The 18,281-nt window shown below is 43.2% G+C and overlaps 2 protein-coding genes across 5 annotated transcripts; one reads left to right on the top strand and one right to left on the bottom strand.

Annotated features, from left to right (window-relative positions):
* Positions 1-1,021: 1,021 nt before the first annotated feature.
* CHERP (calcium homeostasis endoplasmic reticulum protein) lies at positions 1,022-13,963 on the top strand. Of its 3 annotated transcripts, none has more exons than XM_084302515.1 (18): positions 1,022-1,104; positions 1,222-1,395; positions 1,931-2,115; positions 2,914-3,051; positions 3,269-3,420; positions 3,789-3,900; positions 4,260-4,349; positions 4,995-5,229; positions 5,600-5,778; positions 6,184-6,580; positions 8,484-8,722; positions 9,517-9,650; positions 9,934-10,020; positions 10,322-10,471; positions 10,600-10,716; positions 11,226-11,320; positions 11,875-12,060; positions 13,275-13,963. In XM_084302515.1, exons 1-18 carry the CDS (start codon positions 1,080-1,082, stop codon positions 13,277-13,279), a joined length of 2,700 nt encoding a protein of 899 aa, XP_084158641.1. In that variant the 5' UTR covers positions 1,022-1,079; the 3' UTR covers positions 13,280-13,963. The 3 variants fall into 3 exon arrangements, with proteins under 3 accessions (XP_084158641.1, XP_084158640.1, XP_084158639.1); XM_084302514.1 differs by lacking the exon at positions 13,275-13,963 and adding an exon at positions 12,857-13,267 and having other exon boundaries at positions 10,603-10,716; XM_084302513.1 differs by lacking the exon at positions 13,275-13,963 and adding an exon at positions 12,857-13,266.
* A 144-nt stretch (positions 13,964-14,107) lies between these two features.
* Positions 14,108-18,177, bottom strand: LOC311219574 (uncharacterized protein C19orf44). Of its 2 annotated transcripts, XM_084302755.1 has the most exons (9): positions 18,115-18,177; positions 17,306-17,944; positions 16,709-17,066; positions 16,368-16,444; positions 15,832-16,000; positions 15,532-15,720; positions 15,254-15,346; positions 14,970-15,136; positions 14,108-14,590 (listed from the first exon to the last, which is right to left on the bottom strand). In XM_084302755.1, exons 1-9 carry the CDS (start codon positions 18,160-18,162, stop codon positions 14,504-14,506), a joined length of 1,827 nt encoding a protein of 608 aa, XP_084158881.1. In that variant the 5' UTR covers positions 18,163-18,177; the 3' UTR covers positions 14,108-14,503. The 2 variants fall into 2 exon arrangements, with proteins under 2 accessions (XP_084158881.1, XP_084158880.1); XM_084302754.1 differs by having other exon boundaries at positions 15,532-16,000.
* Positions 18,178-18,281: the final 104 nt, after the last annotated feature.

Genomic DNA, 18,281 nt, shown 5'->3' with positions numbered 1-18,281 from the left:
GAAATCCTGACAAGTGTAATTTAATACCTAAAATTTAAGAAAGTGATTAGATATCCATGTGAGCACTGAATAAAAGTGCTAGAATACTCAGGCTTCCCTTTGGCCTTCTACAATTCATCTCTGGTTCTCCTGTAAATGGTCTTCAAGCATTTTCTAAAAATTGTGTCAGTAAGCAAAGGGAGTTGAGCAATTCCCACCAAGCCTTGTACCTCTTGACTGGGCTGTGAAGCTGATCAGATCAGCACCTTGCTTTTATAGGGATTCTCAAGCTGTCAAATAGTTTTAATCACATTTTGAAAGACAATGGACCATCAGGTGCCAAAGGAAGGATAAGGTAAAGACTAGAAACAACTTGAACATTTAAGTGTGTAAAGAAATGAAGTCGTGTGGAAAGAAACAGTGCTCAGGTGTGAGTTAAATGTCCCTTCATAGGGCAATTAACAGTTATATTTTTCGGTTGGCTGTCCTGAGCTCCCTGCACATCCATGTTCCTAACATTTTTACATCATGTCTGTGGTCTACCCAAGTGCTGCAGTGATGGATTTTCCTAGATATGCAACAGATGTTGAACGACATTCTTTCTTTTAATGTGCTCTATGGATTTCTGTCAACCTGAGTGCAATTTGGATGTACTTTTAGTTTGGATGTGGATGTACTTTTTTAGTTTGGATGTACTTTGGTGTACTTTTAGGGCTTGGTAAGCACTAGAAGAACTGGCTGCTGCAGGAACGGCAGCGAGCGGGCAGCCACCCGCAGCCCAGAAGCAGCTTCCCCGGCTGGGCAGGACGAGGGGCGAGCCCTGGGGCCGAGACGGCTTCGGAAACCGTGACAGAGCGACGGGGAAGGGACGGGGAATGGACCGTGACGGGACCGTGACCGACCCGGACCCTTCCCGGGGGCTGGGGCCTGGCCCCGCCGCCTCAGCCCCTTCCCGCCCCGGGGCCGGGCCCTGTCAGGTTCCCGCCCTTTGCGGTCTCCATAGCGACGCGGCCGTAAAGCGCGGCCGCGCGTGGCGCTTGGCGGCACTTCCGGTCGGTGCGGCCTAGCGGCGGCGGCGGCGCCCCCGTTGTCCCGCAGCCATGGAGATGCCGCTGCCGCCCGACGGTGAGCGCGGCCCCGGGAGGGGTCTGAGGGGGGCGAGGGGGGAGAAAGGGAGGTTTGGGAGGGGTGTGAAGGGAGGGAGCGGGCCCGGCGCGGGCTGACGGCGCTGCCTCCCCACAGACCAGGAGCTGCGGAATGTCATCGACAAGCTGGCGCAGTTCGTGGCGCGGAACGGGCCCGAGTTCGAGAAGATGACGATGGAGAAGCAGAAGGAGAACCCCAAATTCTCCTTCCTCTTCGGGGGCGACTTCTACGGCTACTACAAGTACAAACTGGCCTTGGAACAGCAGCAGCGTGAGTGGGGGCCGCGACTCGGGGCCGGCCGAGGGTGGCGGCGGGCCCTGTCCCCCTCCCCCCCCCTTCCCCTGCGGCTGCTGCCTCCCGGTCCCCTCTGGGCCCCGGCCCGCGGAGCCGCTTTGCCCCCCCTGGCTTCGCTGTACCCTGCCGGGATCGGTTTGCGGCCTCTTCCTGCCGTCTGAGCTCCAGGTAGATGGCTGAGCCCTGCCCGCGGCTCTGCACGCCTCCCCTTTGAGGGTTTGGAGCTAGGTTGGGCTGTGCTGTGGGCACAGGGGGCACTCGGGAACCGGGAGGTCCCACACAGAGCTCCGGGAGCTGGTCTGGTGTTGGAGACGTTCCTCTCCCATTGAGCAAGGAGTCGCTTGTCCCCCTCATCTCTTTGCACCACCCACCCTTAATTGCACGATTGACATTTTGCATCGAACCATTATGTAAAGAATGAGGGTCTGGAACCAGCACAGCGTTTGTGTATGGGCTGGTGGTAGCAGACTTCTATTTGAGGCTTGCTTTAAGAGTTTACTTTGTCTGACAGTGCTGTGCAAGCAAAGTCAAGACATTGAGGCTACAACGCAGATCCAGCCACTGCCCCAACCATCTCTCCCACCACCGGCTGCTCCCATCCCAGCTCCTCAGGGCACTCCTTCTGTGGAGGAACTTATCCAGCAGAGTCAGTGGAACCTGCAGCAGCAGGAGCAGCATCTCCTTGCCATGAGACAGGTTGGTGTGAAATAAGCACTCATCTGCCTTATCCTAAACTACCCGTGGCTGCAAATATTCAGAGCGAAGGGAGAGAGAAAGGCTTCCATCTGACTGGTGGGTGGTGGGTTTGGGTGTTGGGGAGGAGAGGAGGCATTATTGTACTTATTTTAGTTCCACAGTAATTGCCACCGAATCCTTAGAACAGATGTATGTGATGCTTTAGTAAGATCGGTCCTTGATTAAGATAATATATTTAGTATATGAAAAGCCCTGCTGGTTCACAGAGTGGAAGAAATTGTGACTGCATTTGATGCTGGAGGCTGCTGGGAACTGCGAGAAATGTGGTTGTACTTTAGCAGTAGCCTAAAATAATCTTGTACCTCAAGGCAGATTCAGATTTGGGGCGGGAAGGTGCTGTGTACTTGAACTAGGTGTTTTTGCAGGCACCACTTTGCCCTTAATGTTACTGACAACCAAACCGAGGATTTATGGAAGAAGGGAGCACTCCTGAAATATATGTTTAGGACCTGTCTGCAATTATTTTTTTCAATGAAGGAGGGACATAAGAAGCAGAAATGAATACAGGTTTTTTGTTGTTTTTTGTTTTTTTTTTTTTCCCAAAGAATGAGAATAGTCTTCTTAAAAACAAATAATCAAAACGTTTATGTGTGATAACATTGCCTGTAAAGGGTCTTGGTCTTTGAGAGAGCTGCTTGTGGTTAAGAGGCTAAGAGGCCTGGGCTACAGCAGCTTAGTTCTCTAAAAGAAAATGGGATGTAATTTAATTTTATTTTATAACTTTATTTTTTTTTTCAGGAACAAGTCACATCAGCAGTGGCCCTTGCAATAGAGCAGCAGATGCAGAAAGTTTTGGAGGAAACCCAGTTAGATATGAATGAATTTGACAACCTGTTGCAGCCAATAATCGACACGTGCACAAAAGATGCAATCTCAGTAAGTGATGTTAGTCTGAGCACTTACTTGGTGCTGTTGTGGATTAAGAACAATCGGAATTTTGGGATTGTATAGAAAATAACTATGTTTTGTATGGTAGGCAAGAAGATTACCTGAAAATTTCTCTTCTGGCAGTTATTTCAGTGTTCTAGGGAGTCCTTATGATGTGAACACTTTAGACCAGCTTTTTTTTTTTTTTTTCTTTCTTTTCTCTAAGGCTGGCAAGAACTGGATGTTTAGTAATGCAAAATCTCCTGCACACTGTGAACTGATGGCTGGGCACCTGCGAAATCGTATAACAGCAGAAGGAGCTCACTTTGAGCTTCGCTTGCACCTGATTTACTTAATTAATGATGTATTGCATCACTGGTAAGGATTAAATTGTGTTTTTCAGTTTTATGTTTTGATTAATTGGGTGAAAGCTGTCTCTGCTACATATATTCTTTGACTAGTCACCTTTTATTTTTAATGTATTCATTATTTTTAGCAGATGCCTTAACATCTGTAGCTGGCACAAAGATCTGGTGCTTTAATAATCAAATTAAACTTTTATCTAATTTGTATATTTTTATTCAAGTTAAGGCTGTACAGTAAAAATGTAAAGGAGGGAACTCTATATCTATGAATCTTTTGGTACAGTGGAAGCTGGGAGGAATTGATTTGCAATGCTTTTAATGCTATATTTAATGCTATAGTGAACAGCAGTAACTCTTCTCCTTCCCCTTCCTTTTTTGAAGCCAGCGGAAGCAAGCACGGGATCTCCTGGCTGCTTTACAGAAGGTGGTTGTACCTATTTATTGTACCAGTTTTTTAGCGGTGGAGGAGGATAAGCAACAGAAAATTGCCAGAGTGAGTATCTGGTTTTAGTTTAACTATGCTTTGCTTTGTTAGGTCAATGCCAGGCAAATTCACAAATACAAGGACAGAAGAGGACTGCTGAAATGTTTTTAGTCTGGTTGTCTTCACAAAATCTTTTCATAGGACGTGCTTTGCATTTGAACCTATTTGAACTACAACCTAAGAGTACTTAGCTTTAGCTATTACTAAAAGGTTGAATGCATTTGAATCTTTGTTGGTTCCAAATACAACTGAGTAAATCCTAGGTCTTTTGATAAAGCTGGAAATATTTTACAAAAAAAAAAAATTGCCTCAATTTTTCTGTGATTGTTCATCAATTCTAAGCACCTTTCACTCTTGAATTTATGCAGCTTCTTCAACTATGGGAGAAAAATGGATACTTTGATGAGTCAATTATTCAGCAGTTACAGAGCCCAGCTCTTGGACTTGGCCAGTACCAGGTTAGCCACAAAAGAAAAGTTACTCTTTTCAAAATATGCCTGTAAATATGAAAATTTAGGAAATGTTTTTCTTTTTGAAAGGCAACTATTAACACTCCTCCTCCTCCTCCCTATTGAAGTTGTTTACAAGGGATTACAGAAAATGTGAAACGTTACCTTGTTCCTTCAAACATTCAATAATCTGGCTGTTGCTATGGTCCCAGAAAGTCTACTTGCATTAGTAACTACTACATTTCAGTCAAGCTTATTTCTGAGTGTTCTTTTTTTATGGAAATTGATGCTTGATAAAGGGGTACTAAAGAAACCATGCCTTTAAATTGTATACGCTGCCATAGCGTTAAATTTTATATGCTAAGCATTAAAATTGTTTTGGCAGCGGGAGGTACTCATTTTTAGCATTAATAATGAATGCTGTTGGTTTTAGCTGTATTTGAAAGCTAGTCTTAATATGGACAGTGAATTCTGTCCTGCAGAGAATATTTTGGAGACCTTCAGAGCTTCATAGTGTGACCAGGTCCTTCTGCCAGCAGAGTTATTTCGTGGAAGGCGGGGGGAGTGTAATATAGGAGATTCTGAATGAGCTTATAGGGGATCTCTTTTACGTGCAGCACTAACTTTGTTCTCCTCAATTTCTCACTTTATCAGGCAAATTTGATCACTGAGTATGCAACAGTTGTACAGCCTGTACAGGTTGCCTTCCAACAGCAGATACAGAACCTAAAAACTCAACACGAAGAGTTTGTAAACAGTTTAACGCAGCAGCAGCAGCAACAAATACAAATTCCACCACTGGAGAATGAGGTGAAATCAACCCCACCGCCTCAAGCCCCCACAGCAGCACCAGCCTCAGCTCCACCATCTGCTCCAGTTACACAAGCAGGTACTAACCTGTTCTGGGGACCTGTGCAGAAACCAGTGGGTGGAAAAAATTAAGAGATTTGTTTTTATTTTTTTTTTTATCTATTTATTTCCCTACATTTTGCTTGTGAGCTACTGTGGTATGCTAGTTTGTTTCAAACAGATTCAGGCTTCTGCCTGGATCCTTGCATCTGGTGCAGTCTGATGCTTGAATATAAATGAGGAAAGAAGTTATGAGTGTTAGAAATCTGTCAGAAATCTCTCTCACAGTAGTAGATTTCTGTAAAATGTGACTATGTACCCAGCAAAAATCTGATGGAGTCTTGTAAGTGTGCTGGTGTTAGTAACTGCCTGTGACCTGGATGCTTCTAACTGTCTCCAATTTGTTTCAGATGATGGTAAATCTCAGATGCCCATAGGTGGTTCTTCAGAGTACGACGCGACAGGGTCTGGAGTGCAGGATCCTGCCTCTGGTGGACCTCGTGGCCCTGGATCTCACGATCAGATTCCTCCAAATAAACCACCGTGGTTTGACCAACCTCACCCTGTTGCACCATGGGGTCAACAGCAGGTATCAAGCGCCGTTCTGAAATGAGATGTAGGGGGAGGTGGAACTTCACCTATTCAGAAACTCCATCTTGGGAGCGGGAGTGTTTTGAAAAGCTGGGAAGGTTATACATTCAGATTAAAATCCAAAGCTTTCTTATTCTCAGCATAGCTGAAAGCAAAGTTTAGGCTGGATTTCAGGTTGTCAGCTACTGCACTTTTCCATATGAATGAGCAGAACAAGAAGTGCTGTCTTCAAGTTCAGCACTGAGTTCCCTAGCAATTTAGTTTCAGAGAAGAGACAGGAAGAGTCCACAGCTGTTCAGAAATATTTTTGAAATTGTCTGCAGGCAATATTTACTTTAAAAGGTAGAATGTTTTTATCGCTTTCTTGTAGCCTAATGACCAGGCTCATTACTTTTACCACCAGGGACCACCTCACTGTCCTCCATGGAATAACAACCATGAAGGAATGTGGAACGAACAGAGAGATCAAGGCTGGAACAACCAGCGAGAGACGCCGTGGAACAACCAGCCCGATCCTTCTTGGAACAACCAGTTTGAAGCCCCGTGGAACAACCAGCACGAACAACCTCCATGGGGTGGGGGTCAAAGGGAACCTCCATTTCGAATGCAGCGGCCACCTCACTTCAGAGGCCCATTTCCTCCACATCAGCAACATCCCCAATTCAACCAGCCCCCGCATCCGCATAATTTCAACCGCTTTCCACCTCGCTTCATGCAGGATGATTTTCCACCTCGCCATCCCTTTGAAAGGCCTCCTTATCCTCATCGTTTTGATTACCCCCAGGGGGATTTTCCTCAAGGTAAAGTGTGTGCTGGGCCAGGTTTTCTTACGTTGCAATACTGATTGCTGTTACAAACTGTAGTGCTTTGGGGTGACAGCATATTCTTGATGGAGTGCTCAGGTTTTCCTGAGAAATACTGAGTTTTTGGGTTTGGGAAGCTACAACTAACTGACTCAGTAGGAAATATGTGCAGAATTGGATGCTTCCTTGCTTCTTGTCTTCCTTCTACAACCAGGATAACCAGAAACTGTAATCCAAGGTCAAGTCAGTGGCTCTTTGGGTACTCTTTTTGTGACTATTTCATTTTAAAAATAGCCCAGAGGTGAGAGGCAGGATTTACCTCCAAATTCAATTCCTTGTACGTCAGGCCGTAGGTGAGGTCTCTTTGGCTAGGTCCTCCCTAGATAGAAGAGGTTAGAGGAAGGCAGGATGGACGTATTTTTTCTTGTGTATCCATGGTCTTCTCTTCCGCTCTTTATTTTTAGAGAAAAGCTCTCAGTTGTCTGTCTTGTGCGTGGCTAGCGTTGTGTGGCTTGGTGTAGTGTCTGGTGAAATGATCCTTCCCTCCCTTGTTGGGTTTGCTCTCTTGCTGGAACATGGGGATGTCTGAGAATGTAGTCGGGGCACTGTGTGCCTGCCCTTTGTGGCTTGGGTTTGGCTGCAGGCCCCCGCTGAAGTCTGGTGGTGGTCTGCCCTGATTTAGTTTCTATTTAGTTTTCTACATCCAGAAGTTATGATCATTCTGGAATGATCGTTGTCAACATAGTATCTAAAGATCCCTGTGGTTCTGTGTGACAAGTAACTTTAAAAATGGCAATATAGGAGTTGCTATTTTAAGCATAAAAGATTTCTATTTCCCCAAGTCCCAAAAAGGTTGAAAACCAATGAATTATGTATTTAGGATTGTGTCTAACTTCTTCAGTAAAGATTTTTTTTTTTTTTTTTAAGAGCTGTGGTAGTGAGTAGGAAGAACAGCTTTTCTTGTCTGAGTGAGGTGTGTGTGGGGAAATTAAGGTTTTTAAGCTCAAAAAAGATGCTGTGTTTTGGGTTGTATTGATGACCTGGAACATCTGTTGTATCACGCAAAGATGTTGGAGGAGGGGAATCTACTAAACCAGCTAAAATTAGGAAAGTGATGAAGCAATGACAGCGCAGCCTACGTTCAAATGCTAATAAAGATGAGTCAAATAGCAGAGGCTGAGGACTGTGTGGTGGCTGTAGTGACTTCCTGGAAAAGCCGTTGGTCCCCCTGCAGCAGGTATTGATTTTCAGTCTTCCCTTTTTTCTGCGTAGCACAGTGAGTTCAGCAGGGTCTCCTGGCATTCACGGCAAATGGTTTGTCCATCAGTGACTGGATGGATGCCTCTCACTCCTACTTTAACAGGATATTGTCTCTACCTCTTCTTGAAACACTGCTTTAAACTTCTTTAAAGCATTTTCTTGTCACCTACTCATGTGAGTTAATTCCTGCCATGTTTATTTCTTTATGTATAATGATTTGGCATAGAGGCAGTGTATTACAGATCTGTTTAGGTTGATGCTAAGCCATGATGGTGTGTTTAGGCTTCAGAAATAGATCCCGTCAGCAGCTGGCCTGCTGCATCTGAAACCTTTTGTTCTTGAGCATCTTTCTTGTGGTACTTTTTGACCACAGTATGTCCCAAAGTAAGCAGTGGCTTAGAGTTAGCTTCCTGTTGTCTTGAGAGTGGCTGCTGTAGCCAGAAAAAGAGATGCACTGCAAGATTTCTGTGAACATGAGGCTGGCTACAGGTCCTAGTTCTTCCGTTCTGTTGCTTTTCTTGATCTACAAGGTGCCAAGATTTGTTTTTAGGATAAACGTGCTAATTGACGTACACTGCTCTTATTGCCTTTCCCTTCTCTGTAGCTAAGTAAAATGTTTTAACCCTCCCACTCTGTGCAGAAATTGGACCTCCTCATCATCACCCTGGTCACAGATTGCCTCATCCTGGAATCAGCGAGCATCCTCCCTGGGGAGGGCCACAGCACCCTGATTTCGGGCCTCCCCCACATGGATTTAACGGGCAGCCTCCTCACATGCGGCGACAGGGCCCCCCTCACATGAACCATGATGATCCCAGTCTGGTGCCAAACGTTCCCTACTTTGATCTTCCTGCTGGACTGATGGCTCCGCTTGTAAAAGTAAGTGCTTGAAATTGGGCCCTGACTGGTAGGATTAAAAGATCAAAATCCCACAGTGAATATTATGGGTAGTTTAACGTGTACATTTTCGATTTCACATCTTTCCCTCCAGCAGCCCTCAGGCTCAGCACGTTGTTGTATGGGCGGGTGGTGAGGGAAGGCAGTGAAAATGGTAAAAACTTGGTGTTGTGTCCCAGTGAAAGCCAGTTGAGCCTGTATCTGTGAAAGACTCATTTTTTTCAAAGTCTTACCCCCAGTGATTTTCAGGTGGGCAGAGAGACCCTGCAGTTCTGATGGGGCCACTGTGCACTAGTTTTGGTATTCAGAATTTTCTTACAAAGATGTTTTGCAACACTAGTGTTATATGTGCCAAGAATGGTAGCGAACATGCACCTGTATCAGCATCTTGGGGGATATTTGCATTTATCATTCTGTGTTTGAGATGAACGAGTAGGTCTATTCCATCTCTTAACTTCGTGTTACTCAGCATACACCAACTTTTACCAGGTTTCCATCCAGGCACTGTTATCACAGAGGTGGATAGATAAGATGTGTGTTTTATCTACCTGGTGATCCAGATAATGCTCCAATAGGTGTTGTGCTGGCTTATAGAAATCAAAATGGTGGTGATAGCACAAGGAAGCAGTGGGTCATCTGCAGAATCCTTTTTGCTGGACCATTTTTAATCCAATAGTGAATTGTGAGGTCCCTACACAGTTAAATCTATATTTATCTCTTCAGGGTAGCAACCCCATGACACATGACAAGAATGTAATTTGTTTTGTTTCCGGCAGCTTGAAGATCATGAGTATAAACCTTTAGATCCTAAAGATATACGTCTTCCACCCCCAATGCCCCCCAGTGAGAGACTACTGGCTGCGGTTGAGGCATTTTATAGTCCACCATCTCATGACAGGCCTAGAAACAGGTAAGAGTAGGTATAGCTAACAATATGGTAAGGAAAATGCCCTACGAAGCTGTCTCAAAACAAGAAGTGCCTCTCTCTCCTTCGCCTGTGTCTTGGTTCTTCTAATGCTGAAAATAAGTGCTCTTGTTGTATTTTAAACTGTTTGATCTTGCACTGAGATGTGTGAGACCTTTCTGCCCAGGCCCTTTGTTCCCTACAAAATCTAGAGGAAATCCTTAATTGCTCCGTGGATCAAAGTAGAGTTTTACTGATGTTGGTTCTATGTGTGGTTGATTTATTGCAGTGAAGGCTGGGAGCAGAATGGACTGTACGAATTCTTCAGAGCTAAAATGAGAGCGAGACGGAGGAAAGGTCAGGAGAAGAGAAATAGGTGAGAGATCTGTCTGGTGCCTTCTGATGCATGGTGTTCATTTGGAAGGTGCTAGGATCACTTCAGACTAGTATAAGAAAAATCTGTTCAGCAGTATGTTGGTGGAATTAACTGGATTTTAAGTTGCTGGAAATTCTAATCCGTAGAAAATAGTTTTGTTTTTTTCACACTTAGGTTTTGATTGGATTGTTTGCAGAAATATAGTGCTTTTGTGTAATTTGAGTTTGATCAAAGCTACATTTGCATTTCTCAAGCATCTCCAAGGAATTTCACTGGAGTTTCTCTGCCTTTATCTGTGCAGTGGGCCTTCTCGGTCTCGCAGTCGGTCTAAAAGCCGAGGTCGTTCATCCTCCCGGTCCAATTCACGATCTTCAAAATCGTCTGGCTCCTATTCAAGGTCACGATCTCGCTCTTGCTCTCGGTCACGATCCTATTCACGCTCTCAGTCCAGGTACAGTGCAATGGGGTGAATCTCAGGAAGTCAGAGGCAATAGGAAACAACCTTCAGGGCTGAAAAAAGAACCCTGGATGTTGCTTCGGAAACTTGTGCGTCTGATCTCACGTGCTGTCTTTTTCCAGAAGCCGGAGCAGGTCCCGCTCTTCCCATAGCCGCTCGCGATCACGGTCACGGTCCAGATCAAAATCTTACTCCCCAGGAAGGCGGCGCCGGTCTCGGTCTCGCAGCCCCACTCCTCCGTAAGCTTTTGTTTGTTTATTTCTCTTTTTAGCTGGACTGTTCAGATAAGTACCATAAAGGGTACTTTTCTCATAAACTGAGTGCATTAAGCATTTCACTAATAGTAGAAAGGATGACAAGCAGATTTGGTAATAGTGTTTGTGCTATTTGTGTATGTATAGAGAGAAAATATTACCATTTTGTGATGGCTTTATAACAAAACACTGTGCAGCTGTGAAGGCCTTATAAGCCTTTCTAGAATGGAGGAAAAATCCTCCAAGAACTCTTTGTGCGAGGAAGACTAGTGTTTGATTTCTCCCTTGTACCAAGAAGCAGGTAAGGTTTGTTGGCACCTTTAAAACTCCATAACCTAATAGCTTTATTAAAAAAAAAAAAAAAAAAATCTTAAAATGAATGGGATTATACTGGATGTTAATATTTAACAAGATTTAAAGTCCCTTGCACTGGGTCAGAACAGTATTGCTTGTTTTTAATTTCCTTTTTTTTTTTTTTTTTTTTATTTCCTTAGTTCTTCTGCTGGTTTGGGCTCCAGTTCTGGGCCTCCTATACCAGAATCAAGACTTGGAGAAGAAAATAAAGGCCATCAGATGCTAGTGAAAATGGGTAAGGTACTGGTTTGGAATATAAGCCAGGAAACACAATCAGGCACTCAGCTCTTGGACATCATTAATTTTTGCACATTCCTAAGTGTTGTCCCTTTCAGCACCTTCATATTCTGAGGACAGAGTAAGGATATTCAGAGATGTAAGTACATAAAACGTGAAACAACGATGGCAGTTGCCCTTCTGGGAAGGATGTAGAAGACAGGCATGTGAGTTTGGCATCAAATAGGATTCAGCTACCTGGAGTTTCATCTCCCAACAGTGTAGATCAGCATCTGACCAAACAGATTGGGCTTGCATTGTCTTTCCCCTTGACCTCTTAAATGTTCTTAGGGATAGTGTTAATGTTTCTCTACTCCCAGACTTGCTGCATGTTAATGCTTTCAGGAAAAAAAAAAAAAAAAAAAAAAGAACACAGTTCATATATTGTTTCAGACTGTTATCCTGCTACATTGAATGGACGTTTTCTTTAGCTGTTTTCATGATGTTTGCTTATTCTGCAGAATTCTAGTAATACAATAGGTACAGGATTGCAATGTTGTGTCCCTTTTGCAGGATGGAGTGGGTCTGGTGGATTGGGAGCCAAGGAGCAAGGAATTCAGGATCCAATTAAAGGAGGGGATATCCGAGACAAATGGGATCAATATAAAGGAGTGGGAGTTGCATTAGATGACCCTTATGAAAACTACCGAAGAAATAAAAGTTACTCATTTATCGCACGCATGAAGGCCAGAGATGAATGTAAGTGAATGTTGCTAAGCAATTTAAAAAAACGTTCAGACTTATTAATGATATTTGTCCTATTTAGAGTTTTACTGTAGAGTATAAACTCAATTTTGAGTATTTCTTCATTCTTTCTAATATAATGGATTTTAAAAAAAAATCAACAAGGTAAGTAGACACACTCTGATTAACTCTGCATCTTTCCCTTTTCAGGGTTATGTTGTATTCTAATTTCTGAAACGTTATTAGCTTGTTTTATGTAAGCCACATCATGGCTTCAACACCAGTAGCCTCTATCTTTAAATCTTATCCTTCAAAAAATAGGATTGTCGTAAAAGTAGCAGAGGGAGCCATACCACAGGATGGATGGCTGCCAAAGCAGGAAGGAGGTCTGTGTGGTTGGAATGAAGCTGGCCCACGCTTACTGTTTGGCCCTGCCCAACTCTTAGTTTCCTACAGTTAGTGCTGTGTTCTGTCAAACCCAGAACTGGCAATAAAAATCATAGTAGTGCAGTTTCAGAAAGGGTGCAAAGTGGAGGTGCTTCTTAGGAGATGGAGAGAATTACCCGAGTGATAGATTTTTGCAGAGAGTCTGTGTTACATTAAACTAAACAGTAATTAAAATGAAAAAAACTGGCATGCCAGTTGAAAAGTCACTTCTACCTATGGCCGCAGTAGATCTATATAATAAAACGAATTAACGTAAAGCTCAAAAGGAAAAAATCCTTATTAATAAAGCCCTCATTCCATGAAACATTTCGGACAGCTTAGGTGACTGCAGAATGTGTAAGCGCTCTTTTCCCTATTGTTTCAGTGAAGCGTGAAACGCAAGACCCTCCACCACCTGAATAAGACTCTCTGAAGAAAGATGTCTTGCATCTTCTACAAAACATTAAACTTGTATAAATCCGGATTAAAGTCTGGAGGAAGTGACAAAAGAATTACTTTTAAAACTATGGTGAAAAATGGAAAGCTATGACATGTACTTCAACACTTGTGATTCAGTGTTTAAAAAGGCCAGTCATTACTATGACATGTCTAGCACGTTTAAGAATTTCCATTTTATTTTGCAAAATTTTTTAATTAGTTAGCCATTTTATACTAGACTTAAGCCCCAGTCAAGCTCTCCCCTGGTCAAAGATTGTGATTCACTCATTCCTGTGGAATACAGACGTTATCTGATATGGTTATATGTCTCTAGTTCCATAATGTATGTTTATTTCTCTCAAAAGGTTAATTCTATTTGAAGTGGAGGGGTGCTGCCTTGGGATCAAGTCAGACTGATGCTGAGCAGTGTATCCTAATGTCTAAATGGGGAATGAAGCATCTAGTTCCAGTACAGGTGACCTATGAGCACTGTGCAAGCTTGTTAGAACCTACCATACAACTTAACACCCCTACACACCAGCTGCTGCAGTCACAACTCTGTTCAGAACACGAGGGTTAACTGTTCTAGCTTTTCAAGCGCTCTAAGGGATGTTCAATGCTTTGTAATGGAAGACATTCTTTAAGCTTTTTATATTTTTGTATATACCCTTTAATAAAAGCTAATTAGTTCAATAGAAGAGAATCAATTTTCTCTGCTCTGCAAGTTTCTAACAGTGAAATGTTATTGGAAACTTCCTTTAACCTAAATGAGAAAAAAAAAAACTTTTGTAACTGTTTCCAGAGACCACCAGCTAAAGATATTAGGCCCTTACACTGCACTTCCACTCCAGAGGTCTGCGTGGTGGTAACCTCTTCCCAGAGTAATTTGTTTGTATAGCAGAAACCCTCTTAAAACCATTCAGTTAATATGGTGAAATATCAGTTTGTTCTAGATCTACTGTAGTTGTGGAACTGTAACTGTCTGTGAATCGGCATACAACACCTGTATGTTATCAACTTGTGAATTTTATTGTTTTGCCTTCCAATAAACACTTTTTTTAATAAAAAAATAAAACAGTGGCTCAAAGTTGAGACTAAATGGATTCTAGCACTTTGGCTGTAAGCCTCCCTTGTATTGAATTTACCTCAACATTGCATATGTTTGGTTTTGTAGTAACCTGATAGGTTTGCTCAAATAAGGCACTAAGGTCATGATGGTATTTTTCTACTGTGATAACAGTCCGGGGTGCTTCATATAGATTTTTCCTTTCTACCATGATCAGAGATAGATGAGCTATGTGATAAACACACAGGCTGTGCTGACTTCTCTAAAGGGAGTGGGATAAGTGTTTTCTTATTTATTTATTTTCTGACCACTGAGGTAGCCTGACTGATGGCATCTCTATCCTTCCATCATATACAGGAGCAAAAAAACAACCCACAGATGCAGGAAAATAAATTATATATTACAAGATACCAAACAGTTGGTACAAATCGTTCTAGTACAGTTTACAACTTTATCGGTACAGTTTGAAAGTGCTTCTTGTTGCAGCTTGAGCTTTGTAAAGGTAAATTTTACGTATTGCTGATAGATTCACAGTAGTTTCTCCTCCTGTGCTTTCTGAATTTCTTTACGTGCTTGTTCAAGTGTTAGAGGTGGAGATTTGTGATTCTTGATGTACTGCAAAAGAATTAATACACCATTTATCTGTGTAGATATTTATCATATATAATCTTTGTGTCACGCTACCTGCACTTTACTAGCAACAGGAACTGATGCTTCCATTGTAACATGACAAAGATCCTTCCTCATTTGTGAACAGCTAAAGGGTAGAGTAGAAAACTTATTCTTTTCAAACTATGGCTTCCAATAAGACTTTAGTTCTGTCTTTTTTACATAAATACTTGGCTTGCTCTTAATAGAGGGATGAATAATACAGTCTTCTACTATTAATTTATTCACTGTTAATACAATTAAAACTATGTGCTGCAAATATTAGAATTGTTTGGAAAGGACTATATATTTACTCTTATCTAGGCTGCTATCTAGTCTATCATACCTCTTTAGCCTCTTCTAGTGTGTGATAGTGGAACTTCTCATTCTCTAATGACTCCACCAGGCATAAATGAAGGTGCTGAATGTTCTCCACAAACTGCTGGGTCAACATCAAGTGCTGTTTTAGCATGGCATTTAAAACAAGCACTGATGGATTGTATGCTGTCAAGGCTGCAAGAAAGAAGAGTGTATGCTTAGTAACAGATTAGTCAGCTAGTAAGTGCTAAACAACCTGAGTAGGAATTTAAAATACAGTAAAATAGCATTAAGAAGTATGTTTTTCATTACCTTCTACTGCATCCATGCTGATGATGTGACTGGCAATAGGTACTGGATCAATGTAGCTGTTTCCCACAGGCGGGCCAAGTACTGCAGTGTTTGCTGTGTATAGGATAGAATTAGTTACTGGGTTTGGAGGGTTCAGTGTTAGAATTTGGTTTATCAGTTCTTCAAAACATCAGTACTTGAATTAACAACTATAGATTAATGCTGACTAGGTTAAAATATAACACATGAAAAAGCTCAAGACTGAAGAGGGCAGTATCTTGACTTAAACACGAACTTACTCTTTGACCAGCAATAGGTGAAGGGAGAATCCACTGTCTGAACTGCGGTTTCTTTTACAGTCACCCTGTGCACCCGTTCGTGCCTCTCTCTAGTACGCAAAGGTGTTGATGTTGAAGAAGATGGGTCTTTTCCAGAATACGTGCTACTCTCAGAATTTTCCTCTGACATTTCTGATACAGCTTCCCCATCTGTTGTGGACAGAGACTTTTCAAAGTCTTCAGAATATTCGGAATTAACAGTTCTCTCATCACGATCAGGATAATCCTGTCCCTGTCTAGAAAAATCTGCAGAAACTTCACCTAAATGTTCTGAGACATCAGCTTCAGTCACATTTTTTTCAGTATCCCCTTCAGGATTACTCACACCAGTTACTGTACTTATTTTAAGAGAGAGTTGGTCCTTTTCCACCTGGAATGTATCTTTTTTTGGATTTCTGTTTGATTCTTGAGTAATTTCAATGTCTGCCCCCTGTAAAATCAAACAGCTGTATGTTAGAGGAATCAGCAGTACGTAACCATAACACGCCTTAATCTCTATCATTTTCACTGCATGTGACAGTCAGCTACTCCTTTATTAGGAGATAAAAACGTTGCTTTTCTGTGTCACTTTGCAAGCTTTACATTGTTGTCAGTTTAGTAAGGAAATGCAAAGACACACAAAAAGAATTTGGTCAGGTTGCAGTAGACTGCAAAATCCTGACCTAACTTTACAGCTAGTGAGCCAGGCTCATCTCTGATAGCTTATGGGTAGAATAGAAGTATTTATTTTAGAGCCTCCACCCTTCACCAAACGATGGCAGAACAGAGATATGAACTAGTATGGAACTTCTACTTACTTTCTGCTTGAATTCTGCCATCTCACTGGTGATATTTGATGCCAAATCATCAAGGCTCAGGATATTCAGCCTGAAGTCTGCAACTGAGCGACAAACCACCATGAGGCCTCACATGAAAGTTACAGTACACATCCATTAAGTGACAAAAAGAAAAAAAAAGTGTAATACTAAGAAGTAATAGTACGCAGTCACTGTTTAAATCTTTAAGTTAACAATGGCTCTTTCTAAATTCTAAATTAGGCTGCTGAATTCTTTCAAAGCAAGTATTTGCCCGTGCTTATTAGTAGATCATTAGTACAATTTGTGCCAGGTCTATCAAGACAACACCTGGGAAAGCTTACCATTTGAGCTTACGCTGGTTGAATCTTCTGCATCAGATGCTTTTGAAAATAAATCATCTAAAGATTTTATTTCACTTCCATCACTTCCAAGTGATATTTGGGTTTGCTTGGCGTTGCCTGTTCTGGGCAAGGTCATTTTTACAGTATTGTCTTTCACAGAAGAAGATGGTGATTGAGATTTCATACCACGTAGTGCTGACAGGTTTCTGCTGGCTGGTGGAGGTGTCAATAAATCAACTATACCAAAAACATTCTTCTCTAAGTCTTTGCTGTGACGAGAAGGTGCTTTGGATACCTCTGTCAGTGAAATTTCCTTATGAGACGGAGGAGACGTTCCTAATGAAACGGGAGCCTTACTCTTTTAAAGAACACAAAAAAGAGATTTGTGTTACTTCATTTACTGTATGTGGATCACCAAAAAGAGAAAGAGATTATAATGGGTAAACCCAGTAGTTTTAGTGTGAATTGAAGCTAACACATCACAAGCAAGCTACACAGTATTAAAAACTATTTTCTGCTGTTAATAAATAGTGACATACCAATTAAAAATACCTTATAAAAGTGTAAACAACATAATCCAGTGAAGACTGTATTTACCTTTCCACTCCACTTAGAATCACTTGTACCAACCCTCCGATTCTCATTTCCACTGGGAAACTCCAGAGAGTTCTCCGTGAATTCTCTCTTTTTCTTTTCACCTGTATCCAAACCAAGCTTTTGTTTAACCGTACCACTCTTTTTTGGGCTTTGGATGCTTTCATCTTCCATAGGACAGGCATTACTGATGGCTGTGTTCCTACTGGCTGTAGTGTAATTCTTCAGATATTTCTTGCCTCTTGCACAGCACTCAAGACTGGAAGCAGATGAGAGAGGTTCTTCATCCAAAGGCTTCTGCCTGAAGTCAGCGTTTTGCAATTCCATCTGCTTCTTCCGATTCATGATTTTGCTTTCTAGCTGTGCCACCTTCCTCAGCGCTGAGCTTGATCGCGTGTGGGCAGTGCCACCCGGTGCGCTCTTTGCTACGCCTCTGTTCATTGCCTGCACGGCGCCTCCCAGCGCCTGGCACCGCTGGTTTCCCCGTACTTCCACATCCTGCACCTTGAGGAACCTGCTGCGGTGCCACGGCGCTCTTCCAGCCGCCTCCAACCCCATCTCTCCCACACGGAGGTCGCTGCCGGAGCGAGGAAGGAGCAAGGAAGGCCCGGCGGTTCTCCAGCGCTGCGCATCGCCGTGCCCCTGCCCGGAGGAGGACACGGAGTGAGGCTCCCGCGGCCGAGCCCTCAGAGGCAGAGCCGCACGGCCCGGCACCCGCTCCCCCCGGCCCTCTGGCCGCCTCCTCCCGCCCCTCCTCCGCTGAGGGCTCTCCTCACCGGCCGGGGACCCCCTTGTCGAGGCCGGGCCCTCACCTGCTCGCCGCCCACCGGCGCCCTCCCCGCCCGAGCGCTCGCAGCCATCTCGGGACGCGCTGAGGCGGTTGAGCGGGGCCGTATCCCGGAGACGCCCACCCTCCAATATCCCACCCCCTCATTGGCTCAGCGCTGAACCCCCCCAGCCCGCCGCCGAGCCTTGAGCT

Source organism: Netta rufina, assembly GCF_964035555.1.
Source record: "Netta rufina genome assembly, chromosome: 28".
NCBI lineage: Eukaryota > Metazoa > Chordata > Aves > Anseriformes > Anatidae > Netta > Netta rufina.
The sequence above is the reverse complement of the archived record's forward strand: the minus strand, read 5'-3'. Positions and strand labels throughout refer to the sequence as shown.

Excerpts from the sequence above, each read along its gene's own strand:
- CHERP (XM_084302513.1), top strand. The coding sequence starts at position 1,080 with ATGGAGATGCCGCTGCCGCCCGACG. Across the intron at positions 1,105-1,221 it reads GATGCCGCTGCCGCCCGACG|ACCAGGAGCTGCGGAATGTC; the intron begins GTGAGCGCGGCC and ends GCCTCCCCACAG. Across the intron at positions 3,052-3,268 it reads GCACAAAAGATGCAATCTCA|GCTGGCAAGAACTGGATGTT; the intron begins GTAAGTGATGTT and ends CTTTTCTCTAAG.
- LOC311219574 (XM_084302754.1), bottom strand. The coding sequence starts at position 18,162 with ATGGCTGCGAGCGCTCGGGCGGGGAGGGCGCCGGTGGGCGGCGAGCAG. Across the intron at positions 15,347-15,531 it reads CACCTATTGCTGGTCAAAGA|CAAACACTGCAGTACTTGGC; the intron begins GTAAGTTCGTGT and ends TCCTATACACAG. Across the intron at positions 15,137-15,253 it reads CAGCATGGATGCAGTAGAAG|CCTTGACAGCATACAATCCA; the intron begins GTAATGAAAAAC and ends TCTTTCTTGCAG.